This window comes from Stylophora pistillata, chromosome 10 (genome assembly GCF_964205215.1).
Source record: "Stylophora pistillata chromosome 10, jaStyPist1.2, whole genome shotgun sequence".
In the NCBI taxonomy this organism is placed as follows: Eukaryota; Metazoa; Cnidaria; class Anthozoa; order Scleractinia; family Pocilloporidae; genus Stylophora; species Stylophora pistillata.
In genome coordinates this window covers 27,297,865-27,314,295 of record NC_142528.1, presented here as the reverse complement: position 1 = coordinate 27,314,295, position 16,431 = coordinate 27,297,865, and the positions used below count along the sequence as shown (strand labels likewise).

Genomic DNA, 16,431 nt, shown 5'->3' with positions numbered 1-16,431 from the left:
ATTAAATGAAAAGCAGCCATACTATCCCAAATGAATTTCTTCTGTAGTCTCTGACTGACCCTTTGAAAGTAGATATTGTGTTCATCGAAGGCGCGTTGTCTTCGAATATACGTTGAGCCACTGAAATGGCAAAATTAGCCACATAATTGACAGATATTGCTGATGGAAAACAAGAATAAAATCCCCTTGTAAAATAAAATTGAAGCATGTCAAACAAACGAGCTCTGAAGTGTAGAAAAAGACAGCGATCTTCGCATCGTAACGATAGCGGTAATGGACAAGATGGCGGTACGGCGGTGGTTTGGAACGTGACTCGTGAGATTCTTTACAATTTCCCTGTAACTGGCACGAAATCCAGAAATTAAATCTTCCCTTTCTAGAGGAAAGTGATTCGCAAATTTTTCCGTGATAATTAGCTTCATGAATCCATTCTCAAGTGAAATATTTGCGATTGTAATTCAAAGGTAAAGAAGAAGGAAGACAATCAAGCAGCTCGAAGAACAACTAGACACAAATTTGTTTCTGTTGGTATACTCTTAGTTCACGCTGAATTTGCCTCTTTACGAAACGAAAATTTACCTCTTACACACACAGGATTGGAATAAAGTCATACAAGGAAAATAAAACTTACCCTGGGATAATTTTAGGCCGAATTATTGTCAAAATTATTGAAAGTTGCCAACTTGAATAGATTTTACGGATCAAACAAGACAAATCGCTCCGACGCATTCAACGAAATACTACATTCTAAAGAACTTTTGAGGCCTAAAATAACCAGCTAACCACTAAAATCTATCGCAAATGAGTACTTCTGACTATCAAACTCGAATCTAGCCCAAAGAACTCTCAAAAACGAGAAATATTGGGATTTTAGAGAAAATGTTTACGAGGAAAGCAATTACGACAGCTCGCAGCCACTTGTCGAGATGTGTTTGTTGCTTGCATTTAACAAAGTTTTTAACTCACTTTCACGTCTTCCCCGGCACCCAATGTAAGTTAAATGCAAAGATAGATGGTTTAACTTTTGTAAACTAACTAAAAAATAAAAACTTCTTGCATATTGCAGGAGCTGCAAGAGTTTCTTTGCAAAATGTCAAACTAAACTAAAATGGAGTTTCGCGTTAAAAGTTAAACTGAAAAAAAGGGGTTCGATAAATTTATCGAAACTTACCATTTCTAGGATTTCGCACTAAGTAACTTTCGTTAGCGACCATTATTTTGGAAATCGCTCGCAAAGATTATCCAATACACGGCGAAACATTAAGACAAGAAGCACAACTAGCCCAATGGCGGTCTGAAATGGCAACAGTTCGTGTTTGTTTCCTCAGTGGTCCGCACCCGATGTATGAATAAGATGCGCGTTCGTAGCTGCGTCACTTCTCCCCAAGCGACTCCGAGTTGAAAGTTCGTGAGTTTGATTGTCTTGCGTTCGATTTATTCCGTGGAACCTCGTTGCCAAATTAATATAATCAGTCATCATGGGCGATGCACCGGCGGCAGCAACGAAGACACCCAAGAAAAAGGCACCGAAAAAGCCAGCCGAGCACCCGAAGTACGAAGAAATGATTGTAACTGCAATTAAGGAGTTGAAAGAGCGAACGGGATCCTCGCGCCAGAAGATCACGAAGTATATCTCGGAACATTACAAAGTGGGAGATAATGTTGGCGTGCAAGTGAAACTCAATCTAAAGAGACTTGTGGTGGCTGGCAAGCTTATTCAGGCCAAAGGAGTCGGAGCATCTGGTTCTTTCAAGGTCAACAAAGCCGCGGAGGCGAAGCCAAAACCCAAGCCCAAGAAGAAGCCCGCAGCCAAAAAACCGGCGGCTAAACCGAAAAAGAAGCCCGCAGCAAAGAAGCCTTCAGCCAAGAAAACTCCAGCTAAGAAGAAGGCTGCTGCCAAAAAGAAGGCTCCTGCAAAAAAACCGGCAGCGAAAAAACCGGCCGCTAAAAAACCTGCAAAGAAACCAGCCGCGAAGAAATCTCCAGCGAAGAAAGCTACTAAGAAAGCAAAGACCCCGACGAAGAAGTCACCCAAGAAGAAGGCCACAAAGAAATAACTGGATTGAACATTAATTTCGGACTATGTCATCATTCTGTTCATATTAGAGACTGCGGTTTCCGTTGACTTAAGAAGTTAAGGAAAAAAAAGAAAAACCTTTGCTATAGCGGAGGGTGCCAAGCGTTGCCTAGAAAACAAAGAAATAGTCAGAGTTTAGAATTCTCTGTAGAAGTGTATTTCCGTTCAGTAACAGGTTTTTTTTTTTTTGATAGACATTTATTTATGTAAAGTATCGGTACTAAGACGTATGAGTTGCACGAAGGTTTTGTAAATAAATCAAGGAAGGAAAAGAATTTTTTAAAACAGCAGTTGTTTGGCGTTATTGTATTCTTGGATGGGGGTGTGGGCGAGTCCTAATCTGTATCCTTTACTTCTGCCTTCATTCACTCTGGAGCTCCTCGTGTATTGCTCTCACACTTATTCCTTTACCCTGATAAAAAGTCGTGAACTGTCCTCTGAGTCAGTCCTGCATAGCGCAAAAGGAAGTGTTAGACCTGTCATAATCCTAACGGCCGCGTGGTCTTTCGGAACATTTTGGGTCAGCTTTGGTACAACCTTCTCCACCCTCGGTCGAAATGAGATAAAAGTAGCGATTATAAGGAACCTAAAAATTGATAATATCGCGAGGGCATAGCTCCTCCACACATGGTAGGTAAACGGTCACTAAATGATCGGATATCGAAACAGCCTCAGGTTTATATTAGTTCAACGTCTAAGGTGCTCCCTTTTAAAAGCAATTTTTACCTGCGAACAAGTCGCTTTGTGATAATTTAGTCCCAATCTTGCCTCATTTGATAGACTTCATTACCCTGTGGTTAGCTTTTAGCGAGTTCCTGCTTTCCGTTCTTGGGCATGACTCAGCTCCAGAAAATTACCAGAGAAACTTAACAAACTGAAGTAGGGGAAGGTCGTAACCTGACTCCATGATTGTCATCTTTTTGAGGGAAGTAGCTATACTCTTGTTTGAACGAAGGCGAGCTCTCGCCGTAATGAGCTCGTACACAGAAACTCCCTCCTTAAGACCGAGACTGTATCTTGCTGAGAAACACGAAGGCGTGGCAGGAAGGCTAGAAAGCGAACAACACGCTTTAAAAATTCAGAAGCAAAGAGCAATGGTAGATTGCTAACGGTCAGGGTTCTTTTCATCACTTTGTTCAATTTTGTCCAGCAGCATTAAAAGTTCGATTTCCACCGAGTCTTCTGCCGAAGGAACAATTCCAGCTTATCCAACGAACAGCTAATGCTCAACAAGTTTCAAACGAGCTCTCTCGTGTGTCGCCCACTATGACGACAGCTGGGCGCGAATCAAGGAAGCTTTGCGATTCACAAAAAGCAACAAACTCAAGTATGCTTCAATTTTTTAATGAACGGAATTGTTAGAGCTAGCATTCATATTTACAATTATAAACAAGCCAGTGTTCATAAAACAGACGAGGTCGTACGAAGCTGTCAAGATCAGCTGCATCAATCCCTTCAAACTAACCCAACGTAGACACAGCCGTTAAAAAAATTGCACGAGTCAAGCGCGTCATACAAAATGTACGTTTTGATTTCTCTCATTTCCGCGTTCTGTTTGCTAGCACTAGGCCCATATGCCACGTGCTCTTCATGGATCCTTTGTTGCTCGTGCTCTCGGGTGAACTTTGTTAGTGTCCCGCGATTTAGATCATGCCTGGTTATTGACCGTTTCTAAGTACTTCTAGGGGAGTTCCTTGTCTTCCAAATATCTATACTCAAAAGTAAAGCCTTCTTTTTTCCTTTGACCCCATTTTTCGTAGTCGAAATAGATGTAGGTGCCCTGTAAGAAAAAATTAATATCGAATGACAACATATATACAACACTACGATGCGTCTGTAGTCATTCCCAAGATGCCATTCTAAGCAAGTGCAACTTTTCCGTTGGAGTGTCGGAAGTGATCTGGAAATGAATTTGTTTTGCTCTTTCTATTCACCGAATCAAAATATGGTGTCCAATTTGAATTACCATTCTTTTTGACTTACTAGCCTCGTCTTCATGTGGAAAACACAAAAGGATTATCACATGTGTGAGAGGCAAGTAAGTCCAGAACAATGGCAATTCAAATTGGACGCGATATTTCGATTCGGTGTATGCCGTGAGTGGTCTAAAAACCCGACGCAAACCTCTTAAAACTGAGAAATCTCTCACAGTTTCCCGCGCTTGAAGCCGATGACTCAGGTTTACTCTGAATACTCACTAGCTTTTCGTTATTTTACCACGCTCTTTTGGAACTTACGGCGCAATAATCATCTGATGGTAGATTCCGATGTTAGCTAGATCTCCGCATATCAGGGGCCTGGGACTAAGTCCATGGACTAACCAGCAACCGTGCCTTTCTGTTGTTTGTTTACTTTACTTAACTGGAATAAAAGGCCGCTGATTACGTGTACTTACTTGTTCGTATTCATCCGTGATAGCCTTGGGTTCTTCGTGTCTCTGAAACCACATCATGTACTTGGTGTGGAATCTCCACGACTGCTTCTTCAAAGCCTTTGCCGCTAAGTACTGTGCTCTCGTTCCCTGGAATTCCATCAACAAATTCTCATCACCAATTCAACACAATTTCTTGTACAATTTTAGAATAGAAAAACGTTAAAACCCGTAACTTTCGGGCGTGATTACCGCGGTAAGTCGTTCAAAAATATTAATACACATCCCGCAAAAAGCCGACGAGAGTAGCCCAACGTATCAGCTAAAGATTGTTACCCTCGAGTGTCACAGTAACGAAACCACTTGCACCCGTGTAACGCTGTTGACATTCACAAGCTCACCTCTTGGTAATAAAAAATAAAGAAAAGCGTCTCCGTGGACAATCTTTGGAAGAATTCTATTGAGTCTACGTGTTGTGGGGGATGTTGGTGATGATGCGCCGGTGTTGGGTAAGGGCTGCGCTGTAAATAAGGTCTGTTGACAAACAAAATCAAACAGAAGCTCAAGTAATTTGACCAAAGAACAGAATAACAATGAGAAGTACAAACATAAGATGAAACAGTGCCATTTCTGGAGTAAATATTCCCACACAGTTAGTCTATATCAGTAATACCGAAGAACTAGTCGTATCACTAACCCTAAAACCAAAAAGGTAACTCACCCAATATAACAAGGCAACTAATAAAAACCAAAAGGGTAAGTCACACAATATAACAAGGCAACTAATAAATTTAGAAAGCATCCTTACTACAGAATTTGATCAAATGTATCGGATAAGCTTCACTGATTTTTTAAATGAAAACACTGTACAGTTGTGGTAGAATGTTACCCGCTTACAAAATAAATTTTCCACCTTTTAAGTTAAGTAAAATTGAAACCAAGAATCAAATTGATCAACAGCACAAATAAAACTCAACATGGAAAATACTGAATTGGAATGCCACCCTGCAGAGCTGGCATAAAAATTGGAAGGAGAGGAAAAATGTAATTTGTATAAAAAGAGTGATTATGCTTTTAAGCTAGTTTCAGCAAACTCAAGTTAAGCTCTTGCTCTGGTACACAAGTTCAGTAAAAGATATACTGTACCTGACTTTCTCTGAGTCAGCCGGTTGTGGTTGATGATGATATGCAGCTTCCACCATGGCCAGCTGATAACACCTCTCCTTGTTTAGGGGCACGGGACCTAATGGAGCCACACCCAGTAATGGTTGGAGATGAGCTGTGTTTGTCTCTTGCAAGGCTTTGGTTTTATCTGTTGTTTGACTATTACTTGTGTCAAACAGACCTGACAGACAGTAGGGAAAAAAATAATATTAAAAACATGAATACAGTCAGTATAAGAAGCACACTCATTTGTTTACTGTTGTAGTCACTTTTGAAGTGGATGGCAACTTTTCAGTCACAAATTCCAATCTTCTTCAGGAATAACACAAGACTCCAGCATGCAGTCAAAAATTTGCAGTCCACATAATAGGTGACCACAGATTGTCAGAAAAACAATTTTACTTCTTCTACAAGTGTATTCACCATGGTGACTAACTGCAACCCTTTACAGTGAACACAATTAGCATTTGGTAATTATGCCATGATTCTTATTTAACGTGCAATGAAAACAGTCATTCAAGAAAAAACAAGAGGTCTGTGGGATAGATTGCTACTGGAAGAGAAACAAGAGCCAACAACAAACCCAATCCTCCCACACTTACCTCTACTTTCTGTGCTGTAGTCCGTTGTTGGTGTTGAGATGGAATTGTTCAATCCAGCTGTAGCCACTGCTTGAGCAGCCATGGACTTCAGTGATGAGAATGAATTAGATGTTGAGGGCTGCTACAAGTTGAAGAGGAAAATAGGGATCATGTTAAAGAACACTTCCCTTTCAATCCAACAAATGCCTTAACAGGTTTAACATGATATTCATACTGTTATTTAGTTACAAAAAAAAAAGAAAAAGATTCTTGGCAAATTTCAGCAGAAATGTAAAAGTAACTTTTACTGTCAGTTACTGATGGCATTTGTGCTTGCTTTGGATTAATGTCCTTTCAGACAGTGATGCAGCTTCACAATTATATCTCTCTCTTTCTAATTGATCTGTTTTATTTGAATTATTTGATGCTTGTGTGAAAAGCTTATTAGCCCCTACATTTTGGCTTTTGTCCAAGGTGTTGTGGTTTATCAGCAGCCATGGTAAAGTTAAAACAAAAACAAAAAATCAAAGAGAATGTAAACTGTACGCAAACTTTTAGTACCTGAGTTGGTCCAGAGTTTGACATCAGGTGAGAACCACTTAAAATTGATGCTGGTGGATTAGCAGATGATACTAAGGGTTCACCTCCCTTTGACATTGTGGAACTTGGTATGACTGGGCCAGAATTTGATGAAAGGGGTGTAGTCATTGACAAGTTAAACCCGCCTGGATCTGACGCTTGAGCTGAAACTGGTACTGAACTTGGTGGAAGAGACGAAGTCAGGCTTGTAGATACTGATTGTATGGGGACCTGTGTTGCAGTTGTTGCAGGCTTCATCCCCAGGACAGAACTAAGACTAGTTGATGATGCTGGGGGTAAGGAGTTGGATTGTGGAGGTGGTACTGCCGTTGATATCGTAGGGGGAGTGGTGATGGACAAGGAAGCAATGGATGACACAAAATCAGCCATACTTGATGCAGCACTTTCTGATTCTGTGACATAAAGGGCAGTAAAATTAGTTCATCCTAAAGAACACATAGTAACTGCATGAGGCACACATATTAGGTATTGATTCTGAAAATAGTATCAATCATTACAATTTTCCATGCAAACATTTCAGTGTTTTGTCTTTTAGAGCCACATGTATTTCAAGCCCAGTTTAAGACACTCCTTTGTACATAAAAATGTTCGATGTCTTTCTCTAAACAGATAAAAGAAAAAAACAACCACAACTTACTTCAAGATAAAAAGAACTAAGTAAAAAATTCAGATGAATTTGCAGATGAAAATCAAAATAAATGAACAAACAAAATATAATTCATATATCTATGACTGAAGGACAGGAAAGGATAAAGTCAAGAAAGGAGATAAGCAATAAAGCAAGATGGATAGCAGGGTGAGAGATCTGAGGGAAGGGAATGGGAAGAGAGGTTTCCTCCTTAGTTTTCTCTTCTTGTACCTATTAGGCCTTTTAGCAGACTGTAATTATTATAATTCCAGAGAAGTTAATAAAGATACAGAAATGTGACCTTAAATAGCATATCAGATCCTCTTTCATCTTCACATTCTAACATGCAAATGAAATTACCAGGAAAGTGGTTAGTATGTGTAGAGAGGTCAGTGGCATTTCCAGGCACTGAACTGGTCCATGATAAACTATTTGCTACTGTTGTTGATGCAGATGAAATATGATTCACTGGTCTTGTTGGTACCACTGACACAACTGGTGATGTAGGGGCACATTCAACATGGTTCTGTTGTGCACCTGCAGCCACAGCATATCCTGACACAGGTGGAGGAGGTGTGTTAGGTTGTGATGACTTTTGAACAGGCTCTTCTCCATTACTGGCCTCATGATTTTCAACTGCATTTGTGTGGATTGTTGAACTGTAACAAAGATACAGCACATCAATTTACAACATTATCAAGTTGGTCATGTCATGAGATTCCAAGAAAGTGGAAGGACAAAGTTCGAAAAGTTCTGACATCACAATGACTCAATATGTATGTTTATTCCATGAATTTTCCTTACATTTAATTCAAAGTGTCACATAATTTCCAGTGACTAAAATATATTTGTCATGCATTACTAGTGCCCTATGAATGGACAGGAACTCTACATTTAACTGTAAAACATAACCAATTCAAATATGATATTCCATTGAAGAAGAAAGTTTCCTAAATGCACCTTTTAGTTACCAAAATTACTTACTTCACAACTTTTGCCGGTGTATTACCTGACGGACAAAACAAAAAGCCTTGAGGAAAAAAAAATCATTAACCCAGGGATCTGTTCTCAAAACAATTTTGAACAAGCAGTAATGCGAATTCAGATGAAGACATAATGTAACTGGTTACTGAAGGTTAACTACCCCAAGGCTACTGTTTTTCTATTCTGGCTGTCATTAGATTTAAATAACAAAAGAATTTAGGAGACTAAATGATATCCACGAAAAAGCAGTTAGGATGATTAAGCAATAAAATTATCTTATAATATCAAAGAGGACCACCTAACACGCAGATTAATTTAATAGAACTGCCCAACTTGAACACACATAGATGTAAAAGGTAGTCCAAGATAACGGGATTTCAATTGAGCTGACTATGAAAGGCTTTTCAACGGAAGTAGCTTTTAGTCTGGGTAGCAGAAGAAGTAGAAGCAGTAGACTTTATTTCACTAGGGTAAGTAATTTTTGACAGCAATTAAACTGATAGACTTAAGTTAATGAAGTTCTACTGTGTTCATTTCAAGTTTTTTTTAATGAGGTGGTTTATAGATATCTGCTTAGCAGAAGTTATGTTATAAACTCTACAAGTTCAACTATTGGTAGATTTAAAACTTACTGGCTTTTATAATTGTTGGACCTGGTGCGGTTGCCGATGATGTCTGTGTAACTGCAGGCTGACTTGAATTGTTCATCTTGAAGGCTGATGTCCGAGGGGGTGAGTTGTTTGGCAAACTATTTGCTTGCAAAGATTCATTCTTTGAGTTTTTCCTTGGTGAGCTCTGTTGGAAACAAAATATTCATTTACATCATCAGCTATCCTTATTATTAGCAAGGCTTTGCTTCAGCATGGCACAGGCATCATAGACAAACCAATTTTCATCTTCAAAAACTGCAAAACTTTGTGCTCAAAAAGCTTGTAAGAAAGAGGCACCTTACTTGCTCATGAGCCTACAGGCACCCCATGATCCTTCTGAGCACAGTTTTGATGAGCAAAATAATACTTGTAAACAGGTACTAAGAACATAATTAGGGTTAGCAAACATACAGGTATTTTGAAAAACACCAGAACAGTGTTAAGAGCTGCAATTTTCACCCAGTGATGTTTTTCAAAATTCCTGCCTGCTTATTTGATTGCATCATACAGAGGGCAACTTCAGTTTGCCCAGATAGAGTCCCATGATAACCACATGCCCAGAAATGATGCAAGCTAAGCCCAATCACAATTATTTATAACTCAATGGTTCTCTTTTTAATTTTTTTTTTTAGAAAAATTTTTCCATAAGCCCATAAGAGCCCAGCTCTTAAGGAGTGTTTTATTTCCTTCCCACAACTTATACAATATTGTTTGAATTTGATATGAGTATGACCATAATGATGTAAACACCATGACCATAACAATAAAAAAAGCTCACACAAACTTCAAATTCAAATTCAATTAACATGCTTGTTGCTCGAGTGAGAGAGGGAATCCTCTTTTATATTTTTAAAGAATAGTTTTGTTCAGTGTTACCAGATTTATCTTGGTCCCTGTACCAGAGTTTGGTCCAGTTGTAGTTGTAGGGGTAGTTGGGATGCTTGGGGTGCCTGGGGTGCCAGGAGAGCTTGGAGGCACTGTAGAGCTTGGAGACATTGGAACATGATTGTGATTGACAATCAAGTCATCATCTTCAGTGGGGGAAGTTGCCAGAGTGTTTACTGTGAAGGAAAATTTGTATGATACATACAAAGTTAGTTTAGGTTTGAAAATATTCCTGTAATTACAACAGTGGTCACTAAAATTTGATAAATGGTGGTACAAACTTGATTAAAAATATTTTTCCATCCAGCCCTCCCAGCTAATCAATAGGTACATACTATTCAAAAACATTGATCATAACTGATTGAAACTACAGGAGAAACACTTACAGGCAGCAATGTTTTCTTCAAGGTCAAAGTCATCATACATGAATTCATTTTCTTGGAAGTCAGGTTCCTAAAAAACAGAAAACATGCACTCACAAAGATGCCAAAGCCAAAAAAATGAAACAAACAACATACTTGAAGTGAACCACTAAAAAATGCTCATGAAATAAGAAATGCTTCTTAACAACCATGATTTCAAGACCAAAATAAAGAGCAAAGTGGTTAGCTGACAAGCTGAATACCTTATAGCAGTCTAGATAATAATCCATGTCTTCTTGTAACTTCTTAATCTATATCAATGGAAATAAATATCAAAACAAACATGAATGCAAGTTTTTAAACAAAGTAGCAAATATTTTGCACATTAGTAAATTAGTTGACTGGTATATAAATACCAAGGAAAAAGTAAACAACAAAAAATAAACATACATCATCTGGTTGTATTGTACAGTTGTCCAACATTCTAAGGATTGTCTGCAAAAAGATTTCATACCAGCAAGAATAATTATTAACAGCACTCACTCTGCCATCAAATTCTTAAGACTTCTCATATGGTCTAGAAGACAAAAAACTAGCTGACATTGTGATAAGAAAGAACAAAGTACTTTGGTGGCCAAGTTGAAGATTATTCAATTAACCATATTCCACAACTATCAAGTGCAGAACTGCCAGCATCAACAAATGATAACAAGCAGTCACAAAATATAACTGCCCGGCCCTTGAAACCTGTGTTTCAACTATCTACCATGCAAGCTAGCAAGGAATGTCAAAACTTTCACACTTAACAAAACAATCTGCAACTGACTTTCCCAGTCACATTATGAGTCAATTTATGAATGAATGTATGGTTTTCATTTCCATTAAAAATGCTTCTATTTCTTTTCCATCAGACATAAGTCTATTTCTTTTCCTCTTTTTGTTTTCACCATTATAATCCTCAACAACAAAGGCAACTGATATTTTCAACACACCTCCCATTGTTGGTTGTGGTGCCGATGTCGACCTGCCCATTCTTGCAACTCGTCCACCTTATCTTGTCTCTATATAATTGGAAAAGGAACACAATTTATGAGGGTTTTTGCACTTTAAACAATAAATTTCCAGGAATTTTCCAGGTCTCCACTGATTCATGATAGTCCTAACTCTCAGCAGTAAGTAAGTTTCTCCTCACTCAATCAAGACAAAAAGGATGCAAATAAGAAATACTACTAGTTTGGTTTGAATTTTAAATTGCATAGACTTCACTACCAGTCATCTTTTTCCAGGAATTTTCAGTTGAGGAAAATTCTGTTCCAAAATTCCAAGACTTTCATATTTTTCAGGACCTCTGCAATCCTTGTCTGTGGGTTTTATGTACTAACCTACATCACCCAAAAGCTACCCAACACAGACAGAACAAATGTCATTTCCCTATTACGAATTTAATTTCATAACAAATATATTAAATATTATTTCAGTATCATTGCTAGTCAACAAGTACATGACTTCAACCCTAACATCTCTGTCAAGTTTCTTCTTGCGTGATCCTGCATACACTTGTTCAATTTCTGACTCAATTTGGTCCACCTGTAATTAAAAAAAAAATTACCATTACTTCACTGCCAAGGGAAGAAATTTTTAACAGAAATTGTGCTATATCTTCGTAATTACAGTGTGCATGATAACTGAGCTAACCAGTTAATGCAACTTCACCCTGCATAACAATTTTTTTTTTCATTTTGGTGGCTGTGGCCAATTTTGCCCTAACCAATATGAGCAAAGAAGCTTAAGAGAAAATTGAAATGTTAATGGACATGCACTTTTCAGATTGGACAACAACACAGAACTTTATCCCAAGGCATAACTTGCTCACAATAGAAACTCTAGAAGTATAGCGTAGTGGAGAAGCAAAGGACTGCCACTTGAGGGTTAGTGAGCCATCAATAATTCACAAAGATGGTTTCTCAACGTCAATCAAGATCTATTCAAAGTCCTCTAAGATCAAGAGAAGGTAATTTTTATGTTTGTGCACAAGAACTTAGAGCACTGTAAACACTAAGCCATAAAATTGCTACAAGGCAATTACAAGCAGACCTCTTGTATATGCATGTACCATGACATACATTTTCATTTCTTTCTATTAGCCTGAGCAGACTTACCTCTATTTGTAGCCTTTCTAGGACTTCCTGAAATAAAAAAAGCAATCAGAAAACTTAAACATTTCCCTTTTTTCTCCAAAACAGAAACAAAACTGGCTTCCTTTTGTGATTCATGTGCCCAGCTTTCTGAAATAATCTGAAATGTGGCTATATTCAAATAACATGGCTAGTGGTGCACGCAAATTCTCAAAAAGACATGAACATTCAATTAACTGATTAAGCATAATATTTGGGCAAACTTACAAGAAAGATCATTACAAAGAAAGGTTTCACTACTGGCTTATCAGAAACACACTCCGAGGCTACAGATACGGTAATAATCAAAACTTTTGTCACAGTTGATTAAATCTTCAACCTATGGTGACAACAGAAACAACCCTTACCGTAATCCAAATACTGGCCTCCTCTCTCTCTTTGGTTGCTGGGTCTATCTTTGCAGCAAGTCCAAGTCCTGTGAACACAAACATCATTACTTAGATTAATGTAGGTCCTCAAGTAAGTGCCGTACCTAAGGCCGTGCTCCAAGAAAAATTGAAGGGAGCCCAGTGCTCTGAAACTGTGAAATCCAGGGTGCCTAAAGTAAGATGCCAGGGACCACCTGGCACTGCTAGACCACAACCCTGCAGGCCCTTATTTGAAATTCAGATAAAAGGAGCAGTGCTTATTGGGAAGGAGAGCACTTATTCAAGGGGGATGCTTATTATTCTCCTATGCTGATTCATCCGTAATAAGCTCAAAAAGCAATAAATGCAGTGGCCATAGAAACAGGTTTTCCTTGTATCCATACTATTTAAGGAAGTGAGAGAGGAGGACAAGGGTGCTTGTTTTGAGAGAGGCTCTTGATTAACATTATTGCCTTGGGGGTGGGTGCTCATTTGAGGGAGGGCACTTATCAGAGCATGGGTGCTTATTCAAGGATATATGGTTTATAATTATGTCCTAAACAAAACACTTTCCTAAACAACAGTTAAATATAGTATCATGAAAAAAAAAATGACAACTCTAGAGACAAACCATACTTCAACTTGATAAAATACATACCTTCTTTAGAATAGGCCTTGGTTTTAGTCTCTCTCTCAACAACCTTGAATCTTTCCATTTGCTAAGAAAAGGAAACACAACAATGTTTAGATAACAAATTACTTCAACTTTAAGATCTCTAGAATCCCTTGAGAGAGGCTACAAGTTAGCAAATTAATCAATGTTTGGAAAAAGTAAATCATCGCCGACATAATTGCAGTCTTAATTTAACTACGTTTTAATCAAAAATGGCGCGACTCTTGGTCGCCATTTTGAAAAAGGCAAACTCTATACTTTACCGTCTCGATAAGTTTTCTGTTTTCCTGAAGAGTTCTCTTGTCTTTGATATCATTTGACGCCATCCAGGTCTTAATCTGGTCTCGCAAACGCTGCAAAATATTCAACAAAACTTAAATTTCAAACTGGCGGCAAACTGAAACTGGGAATGATGCGAGGGTTGTATGGTGTGATGACAAACAACAAAACGAACATAAATGAACTCTCTGCCAAACCTGTAGTTTCTTAATTTCCTTCTTGAGATCTGCTTCATATTTTTCTTTTTGATTCGCGTTTGACGCACTGTGAACCTGAAAGAATACGACGTCATCTATTATTACCGTCCAAACTGTCCAAGTGTGAGCTCAACGTGCTTGGAATAGCATCTTAATCATGGCCTGTTCGAACTTCACGGTTTGACTTATAACTTTTCCAATTACCTTTTTCCAGATATCCTCAAATGTTTCTACGCCTTCTTGTACTTTCTTAAGGCAACGGTCAATTTCACCTAAGATTAATCAGGCAAAATAAGAAAAGGAAGTGGGACAAAATCTTTGCAAGTAAAAAAAATATCAAGGGAAAGCCATGAACTCGTCGTACCTTGTAGCTTCCGTTTATCCGCCATTACCTCGCTGCGTCGCTCTTAAGAAGCATAATTTCGTAGCTGGAATAACTACTGGAATATTCAGCGTTAAAATTCCGCAATGATTAGGAGAAGTGGGGAAAACTAATTCACGAACCGTAAGGAATAACTTGGCAAAGTGATGCTTTTCACCTCGCCATAAAAATTACTATGGGATAAACCTTGACCAAGCGCATGAGCACACCACCTAGTTGTCATGCGCTAACCTGTGTTTTCCATCTGAAAAAACGAAGTTGAAAAAAAATCACGACATTGAGCCTAGCAGAAATGATATTGTTTTCTTCGAATACTCCATACTCAGTGAGGATATTACAAAGGTAGGTTTAATCTTTTTTCAATTTTTGATTATTCTATTTTCGACGTATTCGACAAGAATGAGCTCGTTACTCATAAGCTTGTTTCCAGGCTACCAATGCGCGGTTTCAAACGCCTGCCAATTTCCTTTTCCAAATATAGACCTACTGATCACGCTATGACAGACCGCCCTGGAAGGGAACATCACCTGCGTTACTGTAAAACACTGAAATATGGTAATAGTATGTAGAGCAGGTGAAAATAAAACCAACGCTTCTGCTGCGAGCCAAAAACTGCCTCCTACTCAATTCCGTCCGTCTGGAAAGTGCAACCTTCATCATTATTGCCAACCTTCCCGAATTCCCCCTTATACCGCCCTCCCGTAACAAGCGAGTACTTAACTCACTTACATTACAAGCATGAGTTCGAGACTCGTTTAATCATGAACGTGCCAAAAATTAATACACTCTTAATCTACAAATTAGATTCTGAGTACAGGTGCGATCAAATGATCGGCATGCTTTTTCAGGGGCCATCGAATTATAATATTAAGTCATTTATAGAAGGAGCAAAAAGCTTTCTTCAACATGATTGCTGAAGAACAGTGGCTACATGAACCACATTACAGCTTCTATGACAACATAAATACCCGGTTAGGCCAACTGAGACGATCTCTAGAATGCCAAGTTAAAAGGCACCGCAGGAACTACCTGAAGGGAAGTGCGAGCGAACAACTGGTGAGAAAAGACCAATGTGTCAAAAATTTTGTCGTCAAAAAAGTTTTGTCGAGGCGTTTACCGTTTCTTTTAAGTTTTTCCGTTTCTGTTAAGCCAACAGCTGTCAACTTCATACCACGGATGTAACAGAAATACTGAGATTCAGTGACGGATCCATGGGGGGAGGGTCCGGGGGGTCCGGACCCCCCTAACAGACCTGACGCTTACAACTTTGAAATTGAAATTCTTACATCGACAGGATCGTATATCACTTTTTAACTAGCTGATCTTTTTAATGAATCCAAGTAAACGGTAAGCGACCAAGGAATTATAACGTGGAACCGCGACTGGTGGGAGGGGGTGAGGAGGAGAAGTAATTTGCCTCAAGAGTCCAACAGTCCTTTCTGAACCAAAGTTTGGATCACCTCCAATCAAAAATTATTGGATCCGCCCCTGAGATTTCTTAACCACTTCACAAGACTTACATCACCTCAATGTTAGGAAAAACGAAACTAAACTGTTATATATATGTTGAATTTCACGCAGAGTATCTTGGAAAAAATGCAATGGGGGCATTTCTAAGATAAATGGACTTGAGCTCAAATTAGCGCCCAATAATTAATAACATTGAAAATACTCTTAATTGGAGACGTTGTGGTTTCTCCTCGACTCGACGAAATAGTTTTAAATTTAACATATAATGGAAAAAGATATTAAAAATTTTTCTTTCGGAAAAAAAACCGGATAGAGCTTAATTTTGACCTCTCCACAACATAGGAATAATAATAATAATAATAGCGATTGCCTTGCTACGTCCACTATTTCAAAATCTGATCCTTCGGTTGACACACGTGTCAATTGGTTCGACTGCGAAAAAGGAAGTTGACGTTTGAGCGCTTCGAATACAATCTGGCGTCTCAGGAAACTGTTTCCAGCCACCCAAAAGAGACGGAAAAGATGGGTATTCCATTGAATGGCACACCCCTAAATAAGATTAACTTCCCCTCCCTCTCCCCCCCCC

The 16,431-nt window shown here is 38.7% G+C and overlaps 2 protein-coding genes across 4 annotated transcripts; one reads left to right on the top strand and one right to left on the bottom strand.

Annotated features, from left to right (window-relative positions):
- The first annotated feature begins 1,368 nt into the window (after nt 1–1,368).
- On the top strand, nt 1,369–2,367 carry LOC111323331 (histone H5). The gene has a single exon (XM_022926658.2). It carries the CDS (start codon nt 1,479–1,481, stop codon nt 2,055–2,057), a length of 579 nt encoding a protein of 192 aa, XP_022782393.1. The 5' UTR covers nt 1,369–1,478; the 3' UTR covers nt 2,058–2,367.
- A 1,038-nt stretch (nt 2,368–3,405) lies between these two features.
- LOC111323283 (CCR4-NOT transcription complex subunit 3) lies at nt 3,406–14,550 on the bottom strand. 3 transcript variants are annotated; one of them, XM_088735960.1, is made up of 22 exons: nt 14,358–14,550; nt 14,198–14,265; nt 13,994–14,068; nt 13,781–13,870; nt 13,503–13,563; nt 12,845–12,912; nt 12,462–12,488; nt 11,821–11,889; nt 11,295–11,363; nt 10,753–10,797; nt 10,566–10,613; nt 10,327–10,393; nt 9,932–10,116; nt 9,038–9,200; nt 8,406–8,451; nt 7,782–8,080; nt 6,755–7,185; nt 6,215–6,335; nt 5,595–5,793; nt 4,850–4,982; nt 4,473–4,598; nt 3,406–3,857 (listed from the first exon to the last, which is right to left on the bottom strand). In XM_088735960.1, the coding sequence occupies exons 1-22, from the start codon at nt 14,380–14,382 to the stop codon at nt 3,759–3,761; spliced, it is 2,514 nt and encodes an 837-aa protein (XP_088592086.1). In that variant the 5' UTR covers nt 14,383–14,550; the 3' UTR covers nt 3,406–3,758. The 3 variants fall into 3 exon arrangements, with proteins under 3 accessions (XP_088592086.1, XP_088592087.1, XP_022782333.1); XM_088735961.1 differs by having other exon boundaries at nt 6,215–6,332; XM_022926598.2 differs by having other exon boundaries at nt 8,406–8,430.
- Between the last annotated feature and the right edge of the window lie 1,881 nt (nt 14,551–16,431).